This window comes from Tenrec ecaudatus, chromosome 1 (assembly GCF_050624435.1).
Source record: "Tenrec ecaudatus isolate mTenEca1 chromosome 1, mTenEca1.hap1, whole genome shotgun sequence".
Taxonomy (NCBI): Eukaryota; Metazoa; Chordata; class Mammalia; order Afrosoricida; family Tenrecidae; genus Tenrec; species Tenrec ecaudatus.
The window spans coordinates 93,087,565-93,111,820 of NC_134530.1; the positions used below are offsets into that span (position 1 = coordinate 93,087,565).

Here is a 24,256-nt window from a genome sequence, read left to right on the forward strand (position 1 = left end):
CAGTGCACAGCCCACTGCCTAAACCACGTTGTCACTAGGGATCCGTGTTCTTACATAGTATGGAAATACAGGGCAGTCTTTGCATTTTAAATGGAAACTTGGTTGCTTTTGTCACAACTGATACAAGTACAATAATTCCTCACTAATTTGTTTTGCAAAAAGCAGAGTTATGTGAAAAAATGTAATATGGCTAGGCCACAAAAACATGATCACATCATTTTATGGATGCCAAATTAGATCATTACGTAACTGCCAAGTCACCAAGAAGCATAGATGAGCCAAGTTGACACATAACTTTAACTGTCTCAGCCAGTATTATTCTTGCCTCATACCTCAGCATTGTTATTGACAAATGCATGTTTTTAACACACAAAATAGGTTTTTAAAAAATTTATGAAAACTCTCATAGCAGTCAAATGAGGAATATGTGTAATTTTAAATCAATAGACTGTTAATGGTATGCCATTTTACTTTCATAATCTATTTTTACTTCTCTGATAGTTTCCTTGTAAGAGAGATCTTTATGGGTTCTTTTTTGTTGTTGACTTACAGGAAAAAATATAAGCTCTGTGAACCATTTATCTAATTACTCTATGCAGAAAGCCGTAAAGTTAGAAGCATATGGCTAGGAAAATTACTTAGCTTCCTCAAGCCTCAGTCTCCTCATCTGTAAAATGGAGAGAGCATAGTAATATTTATAGGGGTTCTGTGAGAGTTAAATAACTTTTCATTTGATGAGTTGACATTGACTCTCTAGCTATGGCTTTGTTTTATGAATTTTATTTTGTTATAATTAAATTATATCTTTAGTCATCATAAGCAAGCAGTGAAAGCCGATCACTATCATGATAACAACAATACCTTTGCATTTGCTAGTAGACAACCCTTCCTCCCTTAGTTGTACGTCTTACCCTCACTCTTAGAAAATTGATTATTATTTTATCCATGACAAAAAGTTGAAAATGAGCCACAGAAGAATTTAGGATGTTCATCTTCTAACCTTCTCTTCCATCTCTATGGAAATCATGACTGCTCCTGTAGTCATTTAAAAAAATATATAGTGACCGAAGGGTTATTTGAAGGAAGACGAGAAAGGCGGTGCATGGTCTGAAATAGAGTGTTGGCCGGGACTCATCTATAAGAAAAGTTTTATTCTTTGAGGAGTTGGGTAATCTTCTCAATTATGTGGTTCTTTTATGTGCTTAGAATGAGTATTATTTTAGTTATATTATTTTAACTATTAAATGTTAGAACACTCAGTTAATCTGTTATACTTGCATGCTATATTCTCAACTTGTGGTGGATTTCAATCAATTATTTCATGTGTAGTGAATTTCTCTCTTTTCTGTGTCTCAGGAATACCCTGTTTCTTTTGCCACACTTTAAAAACTCTGCTGCCACTAAGGTGTAATTTTCAACTTGATGTAGGTTCTATCTTTAACTGATTGTTATCTCCTTGTTGTAATGATGTATTTTATTTCATTTGCATCCTCACCTATATGACTCACTCCTATCGCATTAATTCTGACTCATAGTGACCCCAAAGGAAAGGGTAGACCTGCCCCTGTGGGTTAAGAGAGTAAAAAGCTTTGCCTGACTCCCTTGGAGTGGCTGGTGTTTTCAAACTCCTGACCTTGCAGTCAGCAGCCTGATGTGTAATCACAATGCCGCACGGGTTCCTCCGACCGAAGGGTTATTATGTAATGAGGGTAAAAGTCTCTTTTCATGGAAAGACATAAGAGTTGTGCTATAGCTGAGGATTCTGTTTTTAGCAAAACATCTATTTTGTTAGAAGTGGCAAAGCTGTCCATCTTTTAGATAACAAAAACAGGATTCTCAAAAATTCTTCTGATTGCTTTCATTAATGCTTTATGTTAATTGACTATTTTCTTACATTTTAAGGAGCAGACTTTACTGTTCTGGTCTTCCAGCAATTCATCCCACGTATGAATCCAAAGATTGCCACTTGCAGAGAGATGGATTTTATGAATGTGTATTTCAACCCATCTTTTTATTATCTGGCTACACGATGTGGATTAGGATCAATCATTCTTTAGGCTCCCTTGACTCCCCGCCAACATGTGTGGTCCCTGATTCTGTGGGTATGTCAAACTGTGCTGCGTGTCTTCATTGTTACTGCCACAGTGGCATGCGAGTTGATTCACGGTTATTATATGGTTTTCTTTTTCTTGATCACATTCAATGAGAGAGAGAGAGAGAGAGAGAGAGAGAGAGAGAGAGAGAGAGAGAGAGAGAGAGAGAGAGAGAGAGAGAGAGAGAGAGAGAGAGAGAAAGCTGTTTTCTACAGTGGAATTGAGAAGGAAATTAGCATTACTTTTCCAGCTTGATTTGATATAAATTTTTTAGTGTATCTTTTTCCAGTAAAAGGAAACTTTTTCAGTGTGCTATTTCACACATAGGAGCAGAAGAGCTGTGGTCTATTCTTCCTTTGATGTGGGGTCTGGGTTCCATTTTCAGTCAGTGTGCCTCAAACACAGCCACCACCTGACTGTCAACAAGGGAAGGCCTGCTTGTTGTCAGTAGCTTTTCTCAAGTTTTAGAGGAAATTCCAGTCTAGGAGCAAAGGCCTGGTGACCTTTTCCTGCAAGTTAGCCAGTGGGAAACCTGTGAATCGCAATGGTCAGATTCATCATGGTTGAGGCTGCCCAGAGTCAGCAGTCAAGTTGCAGGCAGCTAACAATAATTTGAGAAATTAGTTATTGTGAATGCAGTGTAATAGTGCTAGTGTAAATCATGGGTGCTTTCCAGTTCTCCCAATGTATGAAAGGATCTGGTCTTTTTAGTCTAACGTTTTATTTTGTGTCTTCCGGGTAATTTTGTAATCTGAGCACGGTAAACCACGGTGCTGAATAGATGAGGCTGTGGAGGGGAATAGAGGCATTCAGAAAAACTAGAACGAAGTGAGAGGACAAAGTCAGGATTGATACCACCTAGGATATTGAAAACATTCTTATCCACAGATATTTTGATACCACAAGATTAAGAAAGTCTAGAAAGCTTGGTTTATCTCTCCAATATCAATATAAAATTCTTGGAAAATGATGCATTACTGATTGTGTAGAATGTTTTGTGGGATTATAAACTATTTTGTGGGAAAATTGTAAAAAAATGTAAAAAGAAATCAAGATTTGATTCATTCATTTCCCTCAAGTAATTAGTACACATTGAATTTTAATCAACATTTTTGTAGAGAATAAATGTTATGGTTTTATTTCAATTGATTTTTTTTCAGTATCAAGGAGCAATCTCGCTCTCCCGTCAACACACAGACAATATGACACATACTATATGACAAATATAACCTGGAAGGAGTGCCATATATTCTCTGAATAAAGTTAGGGTTTGGAGTTCTAAGGGAACCAGGAACAACAGGGGCCTGCTTGGGGACCTCCGTTTCACAATCCCTTTGAGCTTTTATTATTAAGAATGCCCCATAAAGGAAAACGTAAAAACTTGGGAAATTTAGAATAGCGAAGCATGAGAAAGAATGAAAGACAGCCTTTGAAAAATCTTCCTGTGATCTTCATATTCTATCTTGAAACAGGCGTTCCTCCTATATACTTATTACTAAAACGTTATTTTAAATGTACTTGCTATTCAGATCATCTTTTGTTCCGGTTCTGCCATTGAGAACCCGTTTTATCATATCACAGAGAGCTCACTTGTCACTGTGAAAGCTTATTTCTGACCTTGACCTAGACATACATAATAGGCAGCAGAAACATTTGAAGCTCTTATGTTCAGAGGTAGATGCAATATACATTTTTTTTAGCCTTTAATCGAAGAACAGAGTTTGCTACTGCTTTCTTTTTAAATCACGTGGTCACTGTGGCCTACTTCTAGTCAGGTCTGACTTACATAGAACCATGGAAAACATGCCATTTTTCAGTCACCTTTGGGGCAAAACAGATAGTTCCTGGCTCATGTATCATAAGAAACAGAGAAAGTTTTGTAAACGATATTGCTTTATAAATACAAGGCATGCAAATTATAACACCTTAAAATGTTCTTTAGACATTACTACTTAAATTACTGTTGCATAATACTATTTTTCAAATTTCTAGTGAAACCCCAGCCTCCATCCAGTGTGAAAGCAGAAATCACTGTACACGTTGGATTATTAAAAGTATCTTGGGAAAAGCCTTTCTTCCCGGAGAACAATCTTCAGTTCCAGATTCGCTATGGTTTAAGTGGAAAAGATCGACACTGGAAGGTATAATTACCTTATATTTAGAGATTTCTGTAGCCCTCTCTCCACCTCATAGATCTCCGAAATCCAAACCCCAACCCAACCTGTTGACAAGGAGTCAATCCCAACTCATAGAGATCAAGTACGGCAGAGCAGAGCTGCCCAATGGCGCCTCTAAGGCTGTAATCTTCATAGAAGCAGACTGTACATCTTTTTCCTGATGAACTTTTTTTTAAAAAAAAACATTTTATTGGGGGGTCATACACTCTTACAATCTACACATACATCCATTGTGTCAAGCACATTTATACATTTGTTACCATCATCGTTCTCAAAAAATTTGCTTTCTACTTGAGCTCTTGGTATCTGCTCCTCATTTTTCCCCTCCCTCCTTGCCACCCCCTCCCTCATGAACCCTTGATTATTTATAAATTACTATTTTTCCATATCTTGCACTGTCCAACGTCTCCCTTCACCCACTTTTCTGTTGTCCGTCCCCCAGGGAGGAGGTTATATGTAGATCCTTGTAATTGGTTCCCCCTTTCTACCCCACCATCCCTCCACCCTCCCGGTATCACCACTCGTACCACTGGTCCTGAAGGGATCATCTGTCCTGGATTCCCTGTGTTTCCAGCTCCTATCTGTACCTGTGTACATCCTCTGGTCAAGCCAGATTTGTAAGGTGGAATTGGGATCATGATAGTTGGGGAGGAGGGAGAGGATGCATTTAAGAACTAGAGGAAAGTTGCTACACTGCACTCTGACTGGCTCGTCTCCTCCCTGCAACCCTTCTGGGACATCCCTCTCTTGCACTGATCCTCTACCAAGCATGATATCCTTTTCCCGGAACTTGTCCCTCCTGGTAACATGTTCAAAGTACATGAGACAAAGTCTTGCTGTTCTTTCTTCTAAGGAATATTCTGGCTGTACTTCTTCCAAGACTGATATTTTCATTCTTCTGGCAGTCCATGGTAATTTCAATATTCTTCAACAATACAATAATTCAAATCCATCAATTATTCTGTAGTCTTCCTTATTCATTATCTTCCTTTCACATGCACATGAAGCAATCGAAAACACAATGGCTTGGGTCAGGCGTACCTTAGTCCGCAAAGGAAGTTACATCTCTGATCTTGAACATTTCAGAGGTCTTGTGTAGCAGATTTTCACAATGCAAGATGTCTTTGATTTCTTAACTGCTACGTCCATGAGCACTGATGGTGGACCAAAGCACAATGAAATACTTCACAATTCTAATCTTTCTCTGTTTGAGATTTTGCTGTTCAGTTGTGAGGATATTTTTGTTTCAGGCCACATTCAATTGCAGTCCATACTGAAGGGTACAAAACCAGAAAAACAAGCTCTCAGCCACCAGGCTGATTCTGACTCACAGTAACTCTATGACACAAGGTAGAACGTAGAACTGCCTCCATTGGGCTCCAAGGCTGTAAATCTTAAAGCACGCAGGAAGCCTCATCTTTCTACTGAGAAGTTACCAGTGGGTTTGAACTACTGACCTTGTGGTTAGCAGTTTAATGAGTTGCCCCCTATGCTACCTATTGGTCTCCTTACTGAAGGGTGCGGACTTTGATTTTCATAAACAAGGGCTTCAGGTCCTCTTCACTTGCAGCAAACATGGTTGTCACTTGCATATCGCAGGTTGTTAATAAGTCTTCTGCCCATATTGATGCTACATTCTTCTTCTACTTCTTTAAATCATTTTATTGGTGGCTCAAACAGCTTTTATAGCAATCCGTACATCAATTGTATCATTCACATTTGTGCATATGTTGCCATCATCATTTTCTTTCTTTATTTTAATAAATCATTTTAATGGGGCCTCTTACAGCTCTTATGGCAATCCAAACATCAATTGTATCAAGCACATTTGTACATCTGTTGCCATCATAATTCCTAAAACCTTTTCTTTCTACTTGAGCCCTTGGTATCAGCTCCTCTTTTTCCCCCTCCCTCCCTCCCTCCCTCCCACAGTCTCCCATCCTCATGAACCTTGATAATTTATACATTACTTTTATTTTCATATTTTATACCATTTGCTGCCTCCCTTCACCCACATTTCTGTTGTTTGTCCCCCTGGGGGTGATGGTGGTTGTATGTCGATTTTTGCAGTCGGTTCCCCTTTCTCCCCGATGCTCCTCCCATGCTCCCCCGACTCTCCTGGTATCCTACTCTCATTATTGATCCCGAGGGGTCTATCTGTCCTGGATTCCGTGTTTCAAGAGCTCTTATCTGTATCAGTGTGCATGCTCCAGTTTAACTGGATTTGTAAGGTTGAACTGGGGTTATGATCATGGGGGGCAGAGGTGGGGAGCAAGCATTAAAGAATAATGTGTTTCACAGGTGCTATACTGCACCCTGGATGACACGTGCCTTCCTTGTGACCCTTCTGTGAGGATGTCCTGTTGTCTACACATGGACTTTGGATCTCCACTCTGACCCTCCTCGTTCACATGACATGATTATTTGTTTTGGATCTTCTGATGCTGCATTCTTCTTTACCTGTTAAATTCTCACTCTTAACTCACAAAGGTTTTGAGAGTTCTGGTTCCGGTTTCTCTCTAGTGGTCATCTTCCTCTCTCGTCTCAGCATTCCTTTTTTATATTGTACATCTTCTGGGAATATTTGCTCAGTATGCAAATTGAAGATGTATGTTAAAAGATACAACTCTGAAGCAGACCTTTCCTGATTTTATATGATGCAGTATCCCCTGGTTCTGTTTGAATGGCTGCCTCTTGGCCCATGTACAGGTTCTGCATGAGCACAATGAACTGTTCTGGAATTTACATTCTTCATAATGTTATCCATAGTTTGTTATGATCCACACAATCAAATGCCTTTAAAACAGCCAATAAAACACAGGTTAGCCTCCTCCTGGTAGTCTCTGCTTATAGCCAAGATCCACTTGACACCAGCAATTATATCTCATTCATGGCCTTTTCAGAATCCATCTTGAATTTCAGTCAGTTCCCTCTGGTACTGCTACAATTATTAATTATTTTTGGCAAAAATGTATTTGCATGTGATATTAATTAAATTGGTAGTTTCCACACTCTACATTTCAAAATTATTTTTAATCATTTTCGGCAAGAATGTATTTGCGTGGGATATTAATGAATTTGATCGTTTCCACATTCTACATTCTGTTGGGTCACCATTCTTTGGAATGGGTACAGATATGGATCTCTTCCAGTCAGTTGGCAAAGTTCTAGTTTCTTAGCATAGATAGGAAGCCGCCAGTGCTTCCTTAGCATTTTGGAACATTTCAAGTGGTGTTCCATCAGCTCCTGGGCCTAGTTCTTGCTAATTCCTCTAAAGCAGCTTGGATTTCTTTGGTTAACACCATTTGTTCTTGATTATATGCTACCCCTTGAAATGTTAGGTGGTCAACCAATTCTTTGGTACATGAAATTTTTGTTTATTCTTTCCAACTTCTTTTCATGCTGTTGGTCTTGTTCAGTATTTGCCCTCAGAATCCTTCAGTATTTCACCTTGAGAGCTGATTTGTTTCTCTTCTATTCTTTCAGCGTGGGTTTTACTGCTTATGTTCCGTAAATATCACAATAATACTTTACTTTGTTTTCTCCATCTGGCCTTTGAAATTTTCAGTCCATTTTCTGTCATTTTCTTCATCATTTCACTCATTTGTTTTAGCTACTCTATGTTCAAAAGCTTTATAGCTATGCATAAGGTTTCCAGAAACAACTTCTCCAGAACGGGGAGCCAAGTCCTTTGTGGCCTGTTCTTAGCCTGGAAGCTCTAGAATTGGAAGTTCTTAAAACAGAAACCTCTTCTCTGTGGGTGACCCATCTGGCATTAGAAATGCCAATGACATAGCTTCCAACACCACACAAGCCATGATAGTATGACAAACTGACAAACATGTGGCGCAAGTTTCGTATTAGAAGAAGTAAGGCCAGAGCACTCCGCCAAGGCAAGGATGGTAAGGATTTGTCATACATGCTTTGGACATGTTATCAGGAGAGACCATTCCCTGGAGAAAGACCTCATGTTTGGTAAAGTGGGAGGGTGGCGATAAAGATGAAAGCCCTCAGCGAGATGGATCGATACAGTGACAGCATCAGTGGGCTCAGGCATTGTGAGGCAGGCGCAGGACCGTGCAGTGTTTCCTTCTGTTGTGCAGAGGATCACTGTGGATTGGAGCCAACTTGATGACATCTACCAACAATAACATGTTCCAAAGCAGTTTTTCAGAATCTATCCTGACATCCATTTGCTCTTTCCTTTCTTTCTTTCTCTAGTAACCTTTTTCTTCATGCATGAAGTCCTTGGCATCAGCACACACTCATCTTGTCCTGGATCATAAATGTTCCATACACCAAATCTATTCTTTGCCTGGTCTGTACATTCAGGTGCGATATCTACAAGGTCATGTTTGTCTCTCTTAGACTTGCTTTACTTTTAATCAGCTCCAACTGGAAATTTCATATTAGCCATCAATGATCTGTTCCACAGTTAGCCCTTGGCCTTGCTTTGTCTGCTGCTATTTTAGAATTTCTCGGGCCTCTCTTCCCTCGGATACAGTCAGCTCCGTTCCTGTGTATTCCATCTGGTAAAGTCCACAAATGCAAAGTCACTAATGATGTTGTTTAAAAAGTATTTGCAATCAATAAGGTGTTAGTTTGGGAAAATTCTACCATGAGATCTTTAACTGCATTACTATCACCAAAATTATCTTTTCCAACTATTGTCCCTTTCTATTTGTCTCCAACTACTTCATTCTAATTGCCAATACTGGCCAATGATTGCATTTTTGATCAATATAAGTTTGAAGAAGTTGGTAGGATATTTCAAGATCTTCATCACTAGCTCTGGTGGTTGGTGAATAAGATTAAATAGTAGTTTTATTGGCAGGGCTTCTTTGTAGGAGTTTAGACAATATCCTGTCACAGAAAGCATTGCACTTCAAGATGGATCTTGAGATGTTCTTTTGACTATGAATATGGTACCCTGTCTCTGGAAGGTGTCAGCCCTGGCATAGTAAAGCATATGATTGTTCAACTCAAAATGGCCAATAAGATTCCTCACTGTAGAGGCAACATTAATGGAGCAACTCTTTGGGGACTTTCATTCCCCGATGTGCCATGAGTTACAGTGAGAAGAAACAACCCCAAACGTTGATTAGTCATCAGATGTGGAACAGACACAATATTAATCTAGGACTATTGGAAGTTGCCAGAAATGAAGTAGAATGCTTTAAGAGAGATATTCTCGGCATCTGTGACCTGAAATGGACTGAATTGGATAATTACACAGTCTTCTATCCTGGGAGTGAGAAGTTGAAGAGGTCTGGCCCTGCGTTCATTGTCAAGAATGAACATCTCAAGGCATGTGCTGTATTTGATAGGGGAATGCCTATACAAGGAAGGACAAATAATGTAACTGAAATTCAAATTTATTCATCAAACACTGATGCCCAAAGTGAAGAAATGAAAGATTCTTGCCAATGTCTGTAGTCTTGAATTGATCAGACATGCAGCCAAGATTCACGGACAATTGTGCATCATTGGAATATAAAAGTTCAGCAATTGGAAATATGACTCTGGTGATAAAAACAACAGTGGAGGACACCTGTGAAAGAATTCTGCAACATCAACAGCTTATTCGTTGCAAGTGTATTTTTTTAAGAAACATAATTGGCAACTTTATACTTGAAACTGATGGAGAGAATACATAGGAACTACATAATCTACATCTGTGGAAAGAGATGGTGGAAGAACTGTATTATCAGTGAGCGCAAAGAAAGGGTCCATTTGTGGAACAAACCATCAATCGATCATATGCAAGTACTAGTTGAAGTCGTCGATCGAGATCATCGCAGTGATAGATTTAATACTCTGAACTTTCATGCCTGAACACAGCCGTGAGATGATGTCAAGGACATGATACACAAAGGAAACCAGTAATTGGAGAAACAGAAAGGAAATGGAAGATCAAAATAGGTGTCAGAAGAAACGGAAACTTTCTCTTGCCTGTGAAATAACCAAAACTATTAGAAGCAACGAGACTAAAGGGCCAAATAGAAGATTCCAAAAGCCTGCTCAAGAAGACAAAGTAAAATATTATAATGAAATATGCGTATACCCGGAGTTATAAAATTAAGATGAAGAATATGTTCATTTCTCAAACTGAAAGAAATGAAGAAAGAAGAATCAAGCCTCACGTTGCAATATTGAAATATTTCATGTGAGAAATAGTGAATGACACAGAAAGCATTGAAAGAAGATTGAAGGCCTGTTGTACCAGAAAGCCTTCATTGGTATTCACCTATTTGAAAACGTGGCATATGACCATGAATGAACGGTATTTCCGGAAGAAGTCCAGCCTGCACTGAAGGCCCGGGCACCACGGCAGAACATGCTCCTGGAATCACGGGAATGCCAACTGAGGTGCTTGAGCTAATGGCTGCAGCACTGGAACCATCGTTTGTCTGTGGCAAGAATCAGAAGATAGCCAGCCGTCCTCACAATAAAATACATCCGGATAAGAAAAGAAAAGTTTGACTTTGTCCAGGATTGTCTTTTACTTGCATCCAGAATCCATGACCTTTTGATTTTCTTGGTGAAGAATATTGAATATGTCATGGACTGTCAGAAGAATGATTAAATCTCTTTGGGAAGAAGTACTCCTAGAAGGCTCCTTAGAAGTGAGGATGCGGAACCTCTGGTCTTATGTACTAGCCATGCTCTCAGGATGGGCCAGGCCTTGAAAAAGGACAAGGATGCTTGGCCAAGTGGAAGCTCCATGGAAAAGGCGGACTGCGAATGAGATGCATCGACACAGTGGCTTCAACAATGGGCTCACATAGGACAATGATTGTGAGGTTGGCGTAGGACCTGCCAATACTTTGTTCTAATGTAGGTATGGAGTTATGAGTCAGAACCTAGCAACAAGAATATTTCTCTTCAGAAGAAATACTGGATGGTGAAGTACTTCTAACCAGACCACTCTTTCAGGATTCCTTGGATGGATATATATATATCAACAATGCCCAGATGGCATGCAAATTCCAAACTTTGAATATAAAGTCAGCTCTTCCTAGGAGTTATTGTTGAAAAGAGGTTCTCCGTTGTACAAGCCTTGTTGCACACTTGAGATAAACATGCCTCTTGCTCCTGCTTTAGTCTAAAAAAATTAAGTAAAACTAAATCCACTGATGTGCTATTCTTATTTATGCTACTTAATTGCACATTCTGCCTTTTATATGGAGAATACACCACTCAAAAAGTAAAGGCTGTTGTCTGTTATGAGCCTGTCAGATAAAACAGCAATGTAATAATTTAAGTTACAATAGGTACTTTTTTGTTGAAATTTTCAAGCTCAAAATTTGTCATTAGCAAGGCAATACTTAGTTCAGGAAATCTTTCTCTTGAAAAAGCTCACAATCCCAGCCTAATATGTATTTTAAAGCAAGAACTCAGAGTCACTTCCTTTGAATTTTGGAATCGTGTTAACTTGTGCTATTGCTTATTAAGCGCACTTGAGATGCAGGTGCACTACTAATGATTAACGCACTGCTTTGCCTTATTTTGCAGACGTATGAGGTGTATGATTCAAAATCAAGATCTGCCAGCTTTGTGGTGTCAGACCTGTGTGCAGTCTACGCTGCTCAGGTGCGCTGTAAGAGGCGAGATGGCAAAGGATACTGGAGCGATTGGAGTAACCCAGCCTGCACTGTTGTCACCGACATAAAAGGTCTGCAGAGATTTTACACATATGCCTTCTAAAGTGTGTGATGCCCGCTTCAAATATTGCTCAAATGACTCCTAATACTTATACAACGTGGACTCCTTGTCATTTTGCAGTTCCAATCAGAGGACCTGAATTTTGGGGAATAACTAATGAGGATACCATTAAAAAAGAGAGAAATGTCACCTTGCTTTGGAAGGTATTTCTGCTTTTTTTTTTTTTTTTGGAATTGCAAAAGAATTTTATTTAGGAAGAAGAAACATCAGATCCGCTAGCCTGGGCATTTCTTGCCTTCCTGCATGTATTTAAAGGTGGTTGTTTTGTTTTTGTTTTTTAGTCCCCTTTCTTGAGTTTTATTCAAAACCATTTTCCTGGGAGTTAGTATAGATTTCAATAAATTCCAAAGTTCAGTCACATCAGGCAGTATTGCACAATTGCTGTCACAGTCAGTTTTGAAACATTATTTTCCTTCCTGAACTCCTTGACATTGGCTCCCTTTAACCCCCACCCCACCATCACTACTGTACGCGCCCCCCAACCCCCAAAAACCCTTATTCTACTTGCTCTCCCTATAGGCACATTACTCCTAGGTTTCATACACCAGAGTGGATGGCGTGTGGTTCACTGGCACCAGGCAGGCTGTCTGCCAGGCTGTCTGCTCCCCCTGGCCACCAGACTGCATGACTACAGACCTGAGCTTGTGCCTGTCCTGCTGTTGTTTCTGCAGCAGTGGACACATACAGTAGTTGTCCTTTTGCGCTTGATATTCCTGGGTTTTTAAAATGATATTCTTTCTATTAACTTTTATATTCTTAAAGAATTAATTTCATTATCTTGTAATCTCCAGAAGACTCTGGATCTTATATTTTATTCCATTTTTGAGTTCATATAAAAGATAACTGAGCTGCACGATGGATGGAACACAGGAACACAATTCCAAACCAGAAACCACACCCACTGCCTTCAATTCAATTCTGACTCAGATCAGTTTTAAGGGACAAAGTTTAACTCTTTCATAGGATTTCTAAGGCTGTAAACCTTTACGGAATCAGACTGCCTCCTCTGGCTCCTGGGGAGGGCAGGTGGGTTAAGATCAAAACTTAACCTATGTCACAACCTTTAATCTATTCTTACCTTTAGCATATTCTAATTATTTCAGCATGTAAAAATCACAACTGGACAAATAACACCTTGATGAATGGAGAAAAGATTGAGGTTGTTAAGATTTCATTGGTTTTGGATCCACAATGAACACTCATAGACGCAGAAGTCAAGAAATCGATTGACATATTACCTTGGGTGACTCTTCTGCACAAGCTCTCAGTAAAATGTTTGAGAGCCAAGGTATCACTTTGAGCACTAACATTAGCCTGATGCAATCCATGGTATTTCCAGTTGCCTCCCGTCATGTTAAAGCTGGACACTGTGGACAAAGGAGATTGAAAGTACCGTGGATGCACTGTCCCTTGATGGTTCAGGCCCCTAAGAGGGACAACACTGGAGATTCAGGGCCGGGACTGGCCCAGACTGACCCTGTGACGCTGAGGCAAACCACTGAAAGCGTGCGGCAGAGCAACCATGGGAGCAGAGCAGGGAGCCCCCAAGGGAGTACAAAGGACAGACTCTGGGGCCAAAGCATGGTACCTCATTGGACCTGACTGAAGGACACGCCTAGAGATCAAAAATCAGACCTTGATCTATTTACGGGTTTTTCTTTCTTTAACATTTTTTTCTTTTAATTAATTTATTCTTCTATGGGTAATTGGTTTCCTTCTTTGTTGTCATAGCTGTGTTCTCACTCATCACCTATCTTGCTATGACTTGATTTTTGGTGCATATTATTATCTCTACAGATCTATCTAGATAAGATAGACTGGATGAATAGTCTGGAGGAGAAAAAAAATGGGACCAATGGTTCCGGGGGCACACAGGAGAGGGGGAGGAGAGGGCAAGGAGGTGGTGCTGACCAGCCCAGGGACAGGAGAGCAATAAGTGATCCAAAATCAGTAGCAAGGAGGGTGTGAGAGGCCTGGTAGGGATTCAGCAAGGGCAAGGTAACCGAGAGAATTTACTGAAACACAAATGAAGGCTGAGCATGATAGTGGGACTAGAGGAAAGTAAAAGGAAATAGAGGAAAGAACTAGGCGACAAAGGGTATTTATAGAGGTCCAAAGACTGGAATGTACATATGTAAATATATTTATATGAGTGTAGAGAAACAGATCTATGTGCATATATTTATAGGTTAAGTACTAAGGCAGCAGATGGACATTGGACCTCCACTCAAGCACTTACTCAATGCAAGAGCACTTTGTTCTATTAAATTGGCATTCCAGGATGCACACCTTCCCGACACGATTGCTGAAGAAAAATGTGTGCATAAGCAAATGTGGTGAAGAAAGCTGATGGTGCCCGGCTATCAAAAAATATAGTGCCTGGGGTCTTAAAGGCTTGAAGATAAACATGCGGCCATCTAGCCGAGAAGCATCAAAGCCCACATGGAAGAAGCACAGCAGCCTGTCGGACCACAAGGTGCAGAAGGGACCAGTTATCAGACATGAAAGAACTAAAAATCATATCACTGGGTGCCCACCTCCCTGATATGATCACTGAAGACAAACGTGTGCATAAGCAAATGTGGTGAAGAAAGCTGATGGTGCCCAGTTATCAAAAGATATAGCATCTGGGGTCTTAAAGGCTCGAAGAAAGACAAGTGGCCATGTAGCTCAGAAGCAACAAAGCCCGCATGGAAGAAACACACCAGCCTGTGTGACCACAAGCTGTTGAAGGGATCAGGTATGAAGCATCAAGGAACAAAAAAATCATATCATTGAAAATGTGGGTGAGTGCAGAGTGGAGACTCAAAGCCCATTGGCAGCCAACCGGACACCGCTTACTGAAGGGTTGTGGAGAGGAGAGAACTAGTCAGGGTTCAGGGAAGCAATGATGAAACATAACTTTCCTTTAGTTCTTAAATGCTTTCTCCCTGCCACTATAATGATCCCAATTCTACCTTACAAATCTGGCTAGACCAAAGGATGTACATAAGTACAGATAGCAACGGGAAACACGGGGAATCCAGGACAGATGATTCTTTCAAGATCAGTGGTGAGAGTGGTGATGCCTGGAGGGTAGAGAGAATGTGGGGTAGAAAGGGGGAACTGATTACAAGAATCTATGTATAGCCTCCTCCCTAGGGGAGGGACAGCAGAGAAGAAGGCAGCGGGAGACATCGGACAGTGTAATATATAACAAAATAATAATTTATGAATGATGAAGGGTTCATGAGGTAGGGGGGAGTGGGGAGGGAGGGGGGAAATGAGCAGCAGATATTAAGGACTCAAGTAGAAGGCAAATGTTTTGAGAATGATGATGGCAACAAATGTACATATGTGTTTTTTTTGTACATATGTTCTTGACACAATGGATGGATGTATGGATTGTTATAAGAATTGTACCAGCCCCCAATAAAATGATTAAGTTTAAAAAAATAATTTAAAAAATTTTTAAAAAGAGAGAAAGCACCGTGGATGACCATGAGAGCAGTGCTTTTCCACCTTCATACAGTTCCTCATGTGGCGGGGACCCCCCCCCCAACCATAAAATTATTCTCGTTGCTACTTCATAACTATAATTTTGCTACTGTTATGAATTAGGTGACCACTGTGAAAGGGTCATTCGACCCCCCAAAGGGGTCTCGACCCACAGACTGAGAACCTCTGCATTAGAACAAACAACTCTGTCTTGCAGAAAGGACAGTCAGAGTGCCCCTTAGAAGCAAGAATCATGAGACTTCAGATTATGTATGTTGGGCTCGTTATCAGAATGTAGCTGTCCCTGGAAAGGGGCATGGTACCTGGCAAAGGCGAGGGCCAGCAAAAAGAGGCAGGTACTCAGTGAGCTGGATTGACACTGTGGTTGTCACAATGAGCTGAAACATGACAAGATGAATTAGGACGGACTGGCGGTGGTTTTTTCTGCTGTTTAGGGTCACTAGAAGTCAGGGCTGACTCCGCAATACACAGGTGTCAGGAACATTTTGTCAAAATCCCTTACACTCTGTGGGCTTTGCTTTCCTCATCAGTACAAATGAAGGGTTAGACCAAATTATATCTACCGTTTCTTTGAGACAAAAATTGTATCCATACTTAATCCAGAACAAAGTAAATGTTGCCATCTCCACATACATCAATGATACAGAAGAAGTAATTCTACTTCTACGATGGTATAAACAATATACATAACTTTCAGAAATTTCAGCTAAGTATTTTCTCTCCTAAATGAATTCATTTCCACCCTTAGTAAATGGATTATTTGATCAGAAGATATGAAAGTTAAGATTACTGTGCGAATAAAACGCGTGGTATTGTTTTTGTTGTTATTATTGGTAGGGGTGCCAAGTCAATTTCATCAGAGTTGAATTATGCCATAGGGTTTTCTAGGCTGCAGCCTCTACAGGAACATCTTGCCAGATCTTTCTCCCCCAGAGCCACTGTGTGGATCCACATTGCCAACCTTTAATTTAGATTAGCAGCCAAGAACCAACTAACTAACTCAGTGCCATGGGGCCAATTCAGACTCAGAGCACCCTGTAGCCTGGAGTGGAATTGCCCTCCAGGGTTTCCAAGGATGTAGATCTTTCTAAAAGCAGAAGAACCCATCTTTCTCTTGCTGAGTGAGTGATGGGTTGTAACCACTGACCTTTAAACCGGCATCTGAGTGCTTAGCAGCTGCAATCTCAGGGTTCCCTACTGCCCCATCAGGGATCCTAAAATAGTGTCAGTGTCCCAAATGTGAAATATGTAGGAGCATCTCCACGGCCCTGCTTTCAATGAGGAGCAGTGCTTCCCTCCCACTGGGTACCCATGAGTCAGGCGGTTCGAAGGCAGTGGTCCCTCAAAGCCGTTCCAAGATGCATGTTTATTTTTCCCCCCAATGTTTGGCATAACAGCACTTCAGTGGGGATGGGGGGTGTGGGGGCTGAATTTAGAAGCACTAGTTTAGTCTGTTGTGTGGAGTTAAACTTTCTATGGATTTACAAAGAATTGGTGAGATTTAGTTCTATCAGCATTTGGTGAAGGTGATGGGGTTAAGGGTGTCTATTGTAATATACTGAAAAATTAAAAAAATAGAGTTGGGCTGGTTATGTACTTTATTTTGGGGATTTTCAAGACATATCTTGCTTTGAAAAAGAGAAAAGAAAAAACTATAGGACTGGGTGCCATATCCTTCTGTTATTATAAATACCTCGCCTCTCATCATGGGGAGGGCAAGAGGAGTGGCATGTCTTACAGGGAACAATATAAACGATGGCTCCCATCTTTTCAGCTTTGTACTGTTAAAGGTGAAAGAGTTATCCTGGGTTTGTTTCTTTAGGTGACTTCTGCCCATCTTTCTTCTTTTTTTTTTTTTCTAGGGTTAGGGTGAGAAGTCTTGGTAGAAACAAATCCTACTGATATCATTACTTCTGTATACCTTAAAGTAATTTATTCTGAGTTCTAAGAAAACAGCCAACAGAAGAAAAATAAGTTTCCTAGGGTCTAGAGCCATTCAGAAACCTTCATAGAAGCTGTTGTCGAGCCCTCTCCCCTTTCTCCCTTTCCTTGCTGCCATGCCTCCATCTCAAAACAGGCTATGCTCGCCCGGACTCCTAAGGGAAAATGTGTGAGAGTTGCATGAGCTTGTTTGTTGGTCCTTGAGTTCAGTTCGTGTACACAGAGCACTGGAGCCCCGAAAGGAATGACTGTTTATGTTTACTGCAGCCCCTGTTGAAAAATGACTCCCTGTGCAGTGTGAGGAAGTACGTGCTGAAGCATCACACTGCCCGCAATGGAACATGGTCAGAAGATCTGAGGAATGACACTAAGTTCACTTTCCCGTGGACGGAGCAAGAGCACACTGTCACAATGTTGGCGATCAATTCAATTGGTGTCTCATATCTGAATTTTAATATGACATTCTCAAGGACTATGAGCAAAGGTAAGAAGAGGTACAAAATATTAAACCAGTGGCTCCTTTCATGGGTAACCTTTGCAAATCCCCATTGTCGTTGCACGGATTCCAACTCAGAGGGACCCAATAGGATAGCAGGGAACTGCTCCTGGGGTTTCCAAGGCTGAGGATTTTTCCTGAAGCAGAGTGTTACCTATTTTTCTCCCGAGTGGTAGAGCTGGTGAGTTTGCACCTCCAGCCTCCACTGTGAAACCAGATTGTACGTAGAAGCTGGTACAATGACCGGGTTTGTGATCCCAAAGCTTCACTACAGCAGCGGCAGAGAGGAGTTTGGAGAGCATCCAAGAGGGTAGTCAATCGGCTTGTGCAACATTCCGGCTGTGACATCTTTTTTGCTCTATCCAGCATGCTTCCAGTGAACATTTAGGTAGATTACTGATCTCCCATGATACCGTCCCATATCCTGTTGCTTACATTGCTCTTGTGATGCAGTAGTTTCTATGCCTTGTTCTTTGTGTGGATGTCTGCCTTTTACTTCTTCTGCCCTCCTCTTGTAAATGATAGGTTCCTAAAGGGCAGGAGATAATAGGAGACTTCCATTAATTTTGAATTTAAAAATGAACCTTATTTTCCCTCAGTAAATACCGTGCAGTTGCTCCGTGCTTACCCCTTGAACAGCAGTTGTGTGATTCTTTCCTGGATGCTCTCATCCAGTGACTACAAGCTCATGTATTTTATTATGGAGTGGAAAAGTCTGAATGAGGACAATGAAATTAAATGGACGAGAATCCCTTCGTCTGCTAAGAAGTACTATATACATGGTAAGTTTCATAAGCTAGTCCCATGGATTAGTAGGAATATTGAAACACTTAATGAAAACTTCAGGTATACAGATGATACTCTACTCACTGCCATCAAGTCCGTTCCAACTCAGAGCAACCCTCTAGGATGGGGCGGAACTGCCCCGTTGGGCTTCTGAGATTCCAACTCTACCGGCGGAGAAAGCCCCGTAGTCCTCCTGCAGCGGGGCTGGTGGCTCCCAGCTGCTGACCTTGTGTTAGCAGCCCAACATGTCATCACACAGCTTAGCCTCTCATTTTATAATAAACATTTCATTCTATTTTCTTGAGGTTTTTATTTGAATATTTGTATACCAGTGTGATCGTATCATGTCATTTTTATACCAATTTTTTAAATTTGCTATTAATTCATAACCACGTTTCTATTTCCCTCACAACCATTTTTCTATCATAATAGTATTTTACTGTGAATTTTATATAAACTATTCATTTTAAAACATTTATGTCATTTTCACCTTTATTTTTATTTTCACCTTAAAAAAAGGTCTGTTTTTTTTTTTTTATCTACTGTCAAATGTTTCCTGAGCCCTGGTGGTGCAGTGGTTGGTTACGCGTGGGGCTGCCCACAGCAGACCACTTTGAAACCACCAGCTGCCGTGACACAAAGATGTTGCTTTCTAGTCCTGTCAAAATTTACAGCCTCAGAGACTCACAAGGGCCCCTGTCCTATAGGGTCACTGAGTTAGCATAGACTCTATGGTAATGAATGAGTGATCCAAATGATTTCCCCCCAACTGTACACCGACTGTCATTGCCACTAGCAGTGAGTGAAAGTAGCAGGTAATTAAAACACAAGAATGTACCCGTCTGGTCAGGGGACCTAGGACTTGGGATCCAAGGTCAGCTGAGTATAGTTACGTGCTACTGAGTTCATTCTGACTCATAGCAGCTCTGTATACAGAGTAGAGTAACCGCCATCGGGTTTCCTAGACTGGATCTGTGTGGCTGCAGACTGCCACGTCTTTTGCCTAGTGGGCTCAAACCACTAACTTTTCGGTTAGCAGCCTAGTACTAAGAGTGCACTACCAGAGCTCCTATATATTGTGTACATACTGAGAAACAAGACCAAATGTGATTGAAATATTTTAATCTCATTCAACAAATGTAACGTGATTGAATTAAAATATATATTAAATGGTAGTTGTTATGTATTGAATGGTGTCCCAAAAATATATTCGAAGGTGCTTCAAAAAGTTCAGGGAAAAATGGAATGAAAAGATAATGGAATTTTCCCACCACCTTTTTGAAGCCCCATTGTATTATTATGTGCTTTGCTAAGGAGATCACGGTCCTCCAAGAGACATGGGTCCTCTTCCCCCCAAGATTTTAACCTCTCAGCTTCTTTGAATGAGGAAACTAAGTAATCTAAATTTCTATGACAATAAATTGTTCACTTTGGAGGTAAGGGAAAGAAGGTAGAACATATTTCCCTGGAAAGAAAATTATAGGAAACAACGCATGGATCCTGAACTTGAACAAACTCTGTCATTAGAGTGGTCTTAGAATTGCCTTTGAAAAGTCAAATTGTTCTAGATTTGGTTTTAAAAGAATATATATTTGAAAATGATTTTTTTCTTTGGTAATTACTAGGAGACTCCAGAGGCCTTTGTTTCTGAGAACTTTCTTAATTCACAGACTGTTTTAATTCATAGACAACAACTTCTGTGTTTGGAGAGTGATGAAATTCACTTTAAATTTTAAATGACCAGACTCCACTATTTAATCATAATTCAGCAAAAATGACTCTCTAATATATTTTTATTGTCAGATCATTTCGTCCCCATTGAGAATTATCAGTTCAGTCTTTACCCAATATTTATGGAAGGAGTGGGAAAACCGAAGAGAATTCAGATTTTTACCCAAGGTAAATTTTCTCCTTTTATTTTCCTCTTAGATGCACATGTGGTTTTCTAATTTGTTAATGATAATAGTGTTATCTGCTTATTCTCTTTATGATGGGAGAGCCAGTCAGTATTAGGCAGGTTTGACGATAGAAGCAAATCCAGTGACACTCATAAATGTGTAAGAAAGAGCTTTATATCAACAAGTAGTTATAGATCAGCAAAACATTCCAGCCCAGTCCAAATCAAGTCCATGGTCAGATCCTGGTCCATAAGTCCCTCTTCAGACTCACGCAGCTACATGCAGTGATGAAAACTGCAGGAAATCACAGGTCAGTGGGTGAAAAGTCTTGTGGATCCAATGGTGGTGGAAGCATCACAGGGCTCTGGCAGGTCCCAGAGTACCTCTCAGCAGGAAAGGGGAGGGAGGGAGGGAGAGAGAGAGAGAGAAGAGAAGAGAAGAGAAGAGAAGAGAAGAGAAGAGAAGAGAAGAGAAGAGAAGAGAAAGAGAGTTAGTTAGTTTCCCGGGACCCTCCTTATGAGGAGGCCACATGCACAAGGACATGACATCAGTTTGTGACCTCATGGATAGGCTGGACTCCACCCCACACTTCTATCTCTCAAGTTGATATGAAATTGTGTACTACTACACAGTCATGTCCGATTCTCGAGTCGTATGCTGATGTGTTGCGTCATAGTAGTAGAGAGTGTCTGCAGTTCCATGCTGGTGGTAAAAAGAACATGATCAGGCCTGGTGATACTGCATTCTTATTTTGGTTCGTAGACTCTCCAGTTCTAAACTGTGTGAAAAGGTTATGGGACTAAGATAAAGGTAACTGTATAGCTGACAATAAAATAAAGCATCATACGTTTAATTGGAAAAACATTAATTTTTTTCACAATACACACAAATACACCAAACGGGAGTAATTGTGAGGTGGCTTCAAAAAGTTTGTAGAAAGCATTCCAGGATCCTTTAATTCCATTTCCCACAATTTTTTTTTACATTTTATTAGGGGCTCATACAACTCTTATCACAATCCATACATATACATATATCAATTGTATAAAGCACATCTGTACATTCTTTGCCCTAATCACTCTCAAAGCATTTGTTCTCCACTTAAGCCCTCTGCATCAGGTCCTCTTTTTTCCCCCTCCCTCCCCGCTCACCCCTCATGAGCCCTTGATAATTTATAGATTGTTATTTTGTCATATCTTGCCCTATCTGGAGTCTCCCTTCCCCCCTTCTCTGCTGTCCCTCTCCCAGGGAGGAGGTCACATGTGGATCCCTGTAATCAGTTCCCCCTTTCCAACCCACTCACCCTCCACTCTCCCAGCCTCGCCCCTCACACCCCTGGTCCTGAAGGTATCCTCCACCCTGGATTCCCTGTGCCTCCAGCCCTCATATGTACCAGTGTACAGCCTCTGCCCTATCCAGCCCTGCAAGGTCGAATTTGAAGGTCCTTCATATCATCCCATGAAATACATATAGTTTAAAAATTATATCAATCTTTTAGAGTAACTATTTTTCTTCATTAAAAATTTGTGCTAGAGAGAGAGTCATAGAAAATAAGCTGGCGAGAGCCCCGGCTGTCTTTGACTCACACTTGGAGCATAGTTGCCTTTACTGATAGTTGATCATGACTTTACTTTTCAATTGTCTTAAAATACAAGAAACCTAAAATGAAATTTCTTCTTTGTTTTTAATCATTTTATTAGGGGCTCAGACAACTCTTATTCCAGTCCATACATACATCAATTGTGTAAAGCGCATTTGTACATTCACAACGTTGCCCTCATCATTCACAATACATTTGCTCTCCACCCAAGCCCCTGGCATCAGCTCCACATTTTTCTCCTCCCTCGTGAACCCTTGCTAATTTATAAATTATTATTTTGTCATATCTTGCACTGTCTGACATCTCCCTTCACCTACTTTTCTGTTGTCCATCCCCAGGGAGGAGGTTATATGTAGATCCTTATAATCAGTCCCCACTTTCTAACCCACCCTCCCAGTATCACCACTCTCACCAATGGTCGTGAAGGGGTCATCCGCCCTGGATTCCCTGTGTTTCCATTTCCTATCTGTACCTGTGTACATCCTCTGGTCTAGCCAGATTTGTAAGGTAGAATTGGGATCATGATGGTCGGGGGGGATGGGGATGGGGAGGAAGCATTTAGGAACTAGAGGAAGTTGTATGTTTCATCGTTGCTACATCGCACCCTGACTGGCTCATCTTCTCCCCGAAACCCTTCTTTCTGTAAGGGGATGTCCAGTGGTCTACAAATGGGCTTTGGGTCTCTACTTCGCACTCCCCCACTCATTCACAATGATATGATTTTTTGTTCTGATCATGCCTGATGCCTGATACCTGATCCCTTGATACCTCGTGATCTCACAGGCTGGTGTGCTTCTTTTATGTGGACTTTGCTGCTTCTGAGCTAGATGGCCGCTTGTTTACCTTCAAGCCTTTAAGACGCTAAATCTTTTGATAGCTGTGCATCATCAGCTTTCTTTGCCATATTTGCTTATATATCCATTTGTCTTCAGCGATCATGTCAGGGAGGTGAGCACACAATGATATGATTTTTTGTTCTCTGATGCTGATAACTGATCCCTTCAGCACCTCGTGATCACACAGGCTGGTGTGCTTTTTCCATGTGAGATTTGTTGCTTCTGAGCTAGATGGCCACTTGTTTACCTTCAAGCCTTTAAGACTCCAGATGCTATATCTTTTGATAGCTGAGCACCATCAGCTCTCTTCACCAAATTTGCGTATGCACCGCTTTGTCTTCAGCGATTGTGTTGGGAAGGTGAACATCCTGGAATGCCAGTTTAATAGAGCCAAGTATTCTTGCATTGAGGGAGTACTTGAGTGAAGGCCCAATGTCATTCTGCTACCTTAATACTAAACCTATAAATATATGCACATAGAACTATTTCCCCATCATCATGTATAAATATATTTATATATGTACATGCCTTTATTTAGACCTCAATAAATGTCCCTTGCCTCCCAGCTCTTTCCTCCATTTCCTTTGACTTTCCTCTTGTCCCACTAGCATGCTTAGTGTTCATTTGTGTTTCAGTAATTCCTCTTGGTTACATTACCCTTGACCATGCTCTACCAGGCCTCCTAAACCCTCCTCACCACCTATTTGGATCACTGTTCCCTTGTTCCTGGGTTTGTTAATACCACTTCCTTTCGCCCCACCCCACCCCTCTCTTATGTCCCGTTGTTTTCTCCTCCAGATTGTTCATCCAGCCTGTCTTATGTAGACAGACCTGCGGAGATAACATGTACAAAAACAAGACGGAGCAAAACCAGCCAATAATATACAACAAACCTACAACAAACAATGAGAAAAAACATACAAACAAACAAACAAAACAAATCAAATCACGATAAGAAAGAAAAACTCTTAGTTCAAAAACTGTTTGTTGGCCTTTAGGAGTGTTTTCCAGTCTAGTCTGTTGGGGCACCAAGCCCTGGGCCTAAAGTCCACCTTTGGCATTCCCTGGGGACCTGGCTGCTCTGTTCCCTTGCTATTCTGTTGCGCCCCCCTTAGTGTTTTGCCTCCGTGTGGCGGGATCAGATTTGGCGTAATTCTCACACTGGTGTTGTCCCCTGTCTGGCTATGAGTCAGTGAGGGACGTCGT

The 24,256-nt window shown here is 40.9% G+C and overlaps 1 protein-coding gene across 1 annotated transcript in view; it reads left to right on the forward strand.

The window, feature by feature from the left end:
- The window catches only part of LEPR (leptin receptor), an 86,524-nt gene that overhangs the window by 45,635 nt on the left and 16,633 nt on the right, over positions 1 to 24,256 (forward strand). The window contains exons 9-15 of the mRNA XM_075535593.1: positions 1,903 to 2,102; positions 4,086 to 4,234; positions 11,786 to 11,945; positions 12,056 to 12,138; positions 17,702 to 17,918; positions 18,530 to 18,712; positions 20,520 to 20,615. Coding sequence (XP_075391708.1) covers positions 1,903 to 2,102; positions 4,086 to 4,234; positions 11,786 to 11,945; positions 12,056 to 12,138; positions 17,702 to 17,918; positions 18,530 to 18,712; positions 20,520 to 20,615 — 1,088 coding nt within the window. The remainder of the gene's footprint in view (positions 1 to 1,902; positions 2,103 to 4,085; positions 4,235 to 11,785; positions 11,946 to 12,055; positions 12,139 to 17,701; positions 17,919 to 18,529; positions 18,713 to 20,519; positions 20,616 to 24,256) is intronic.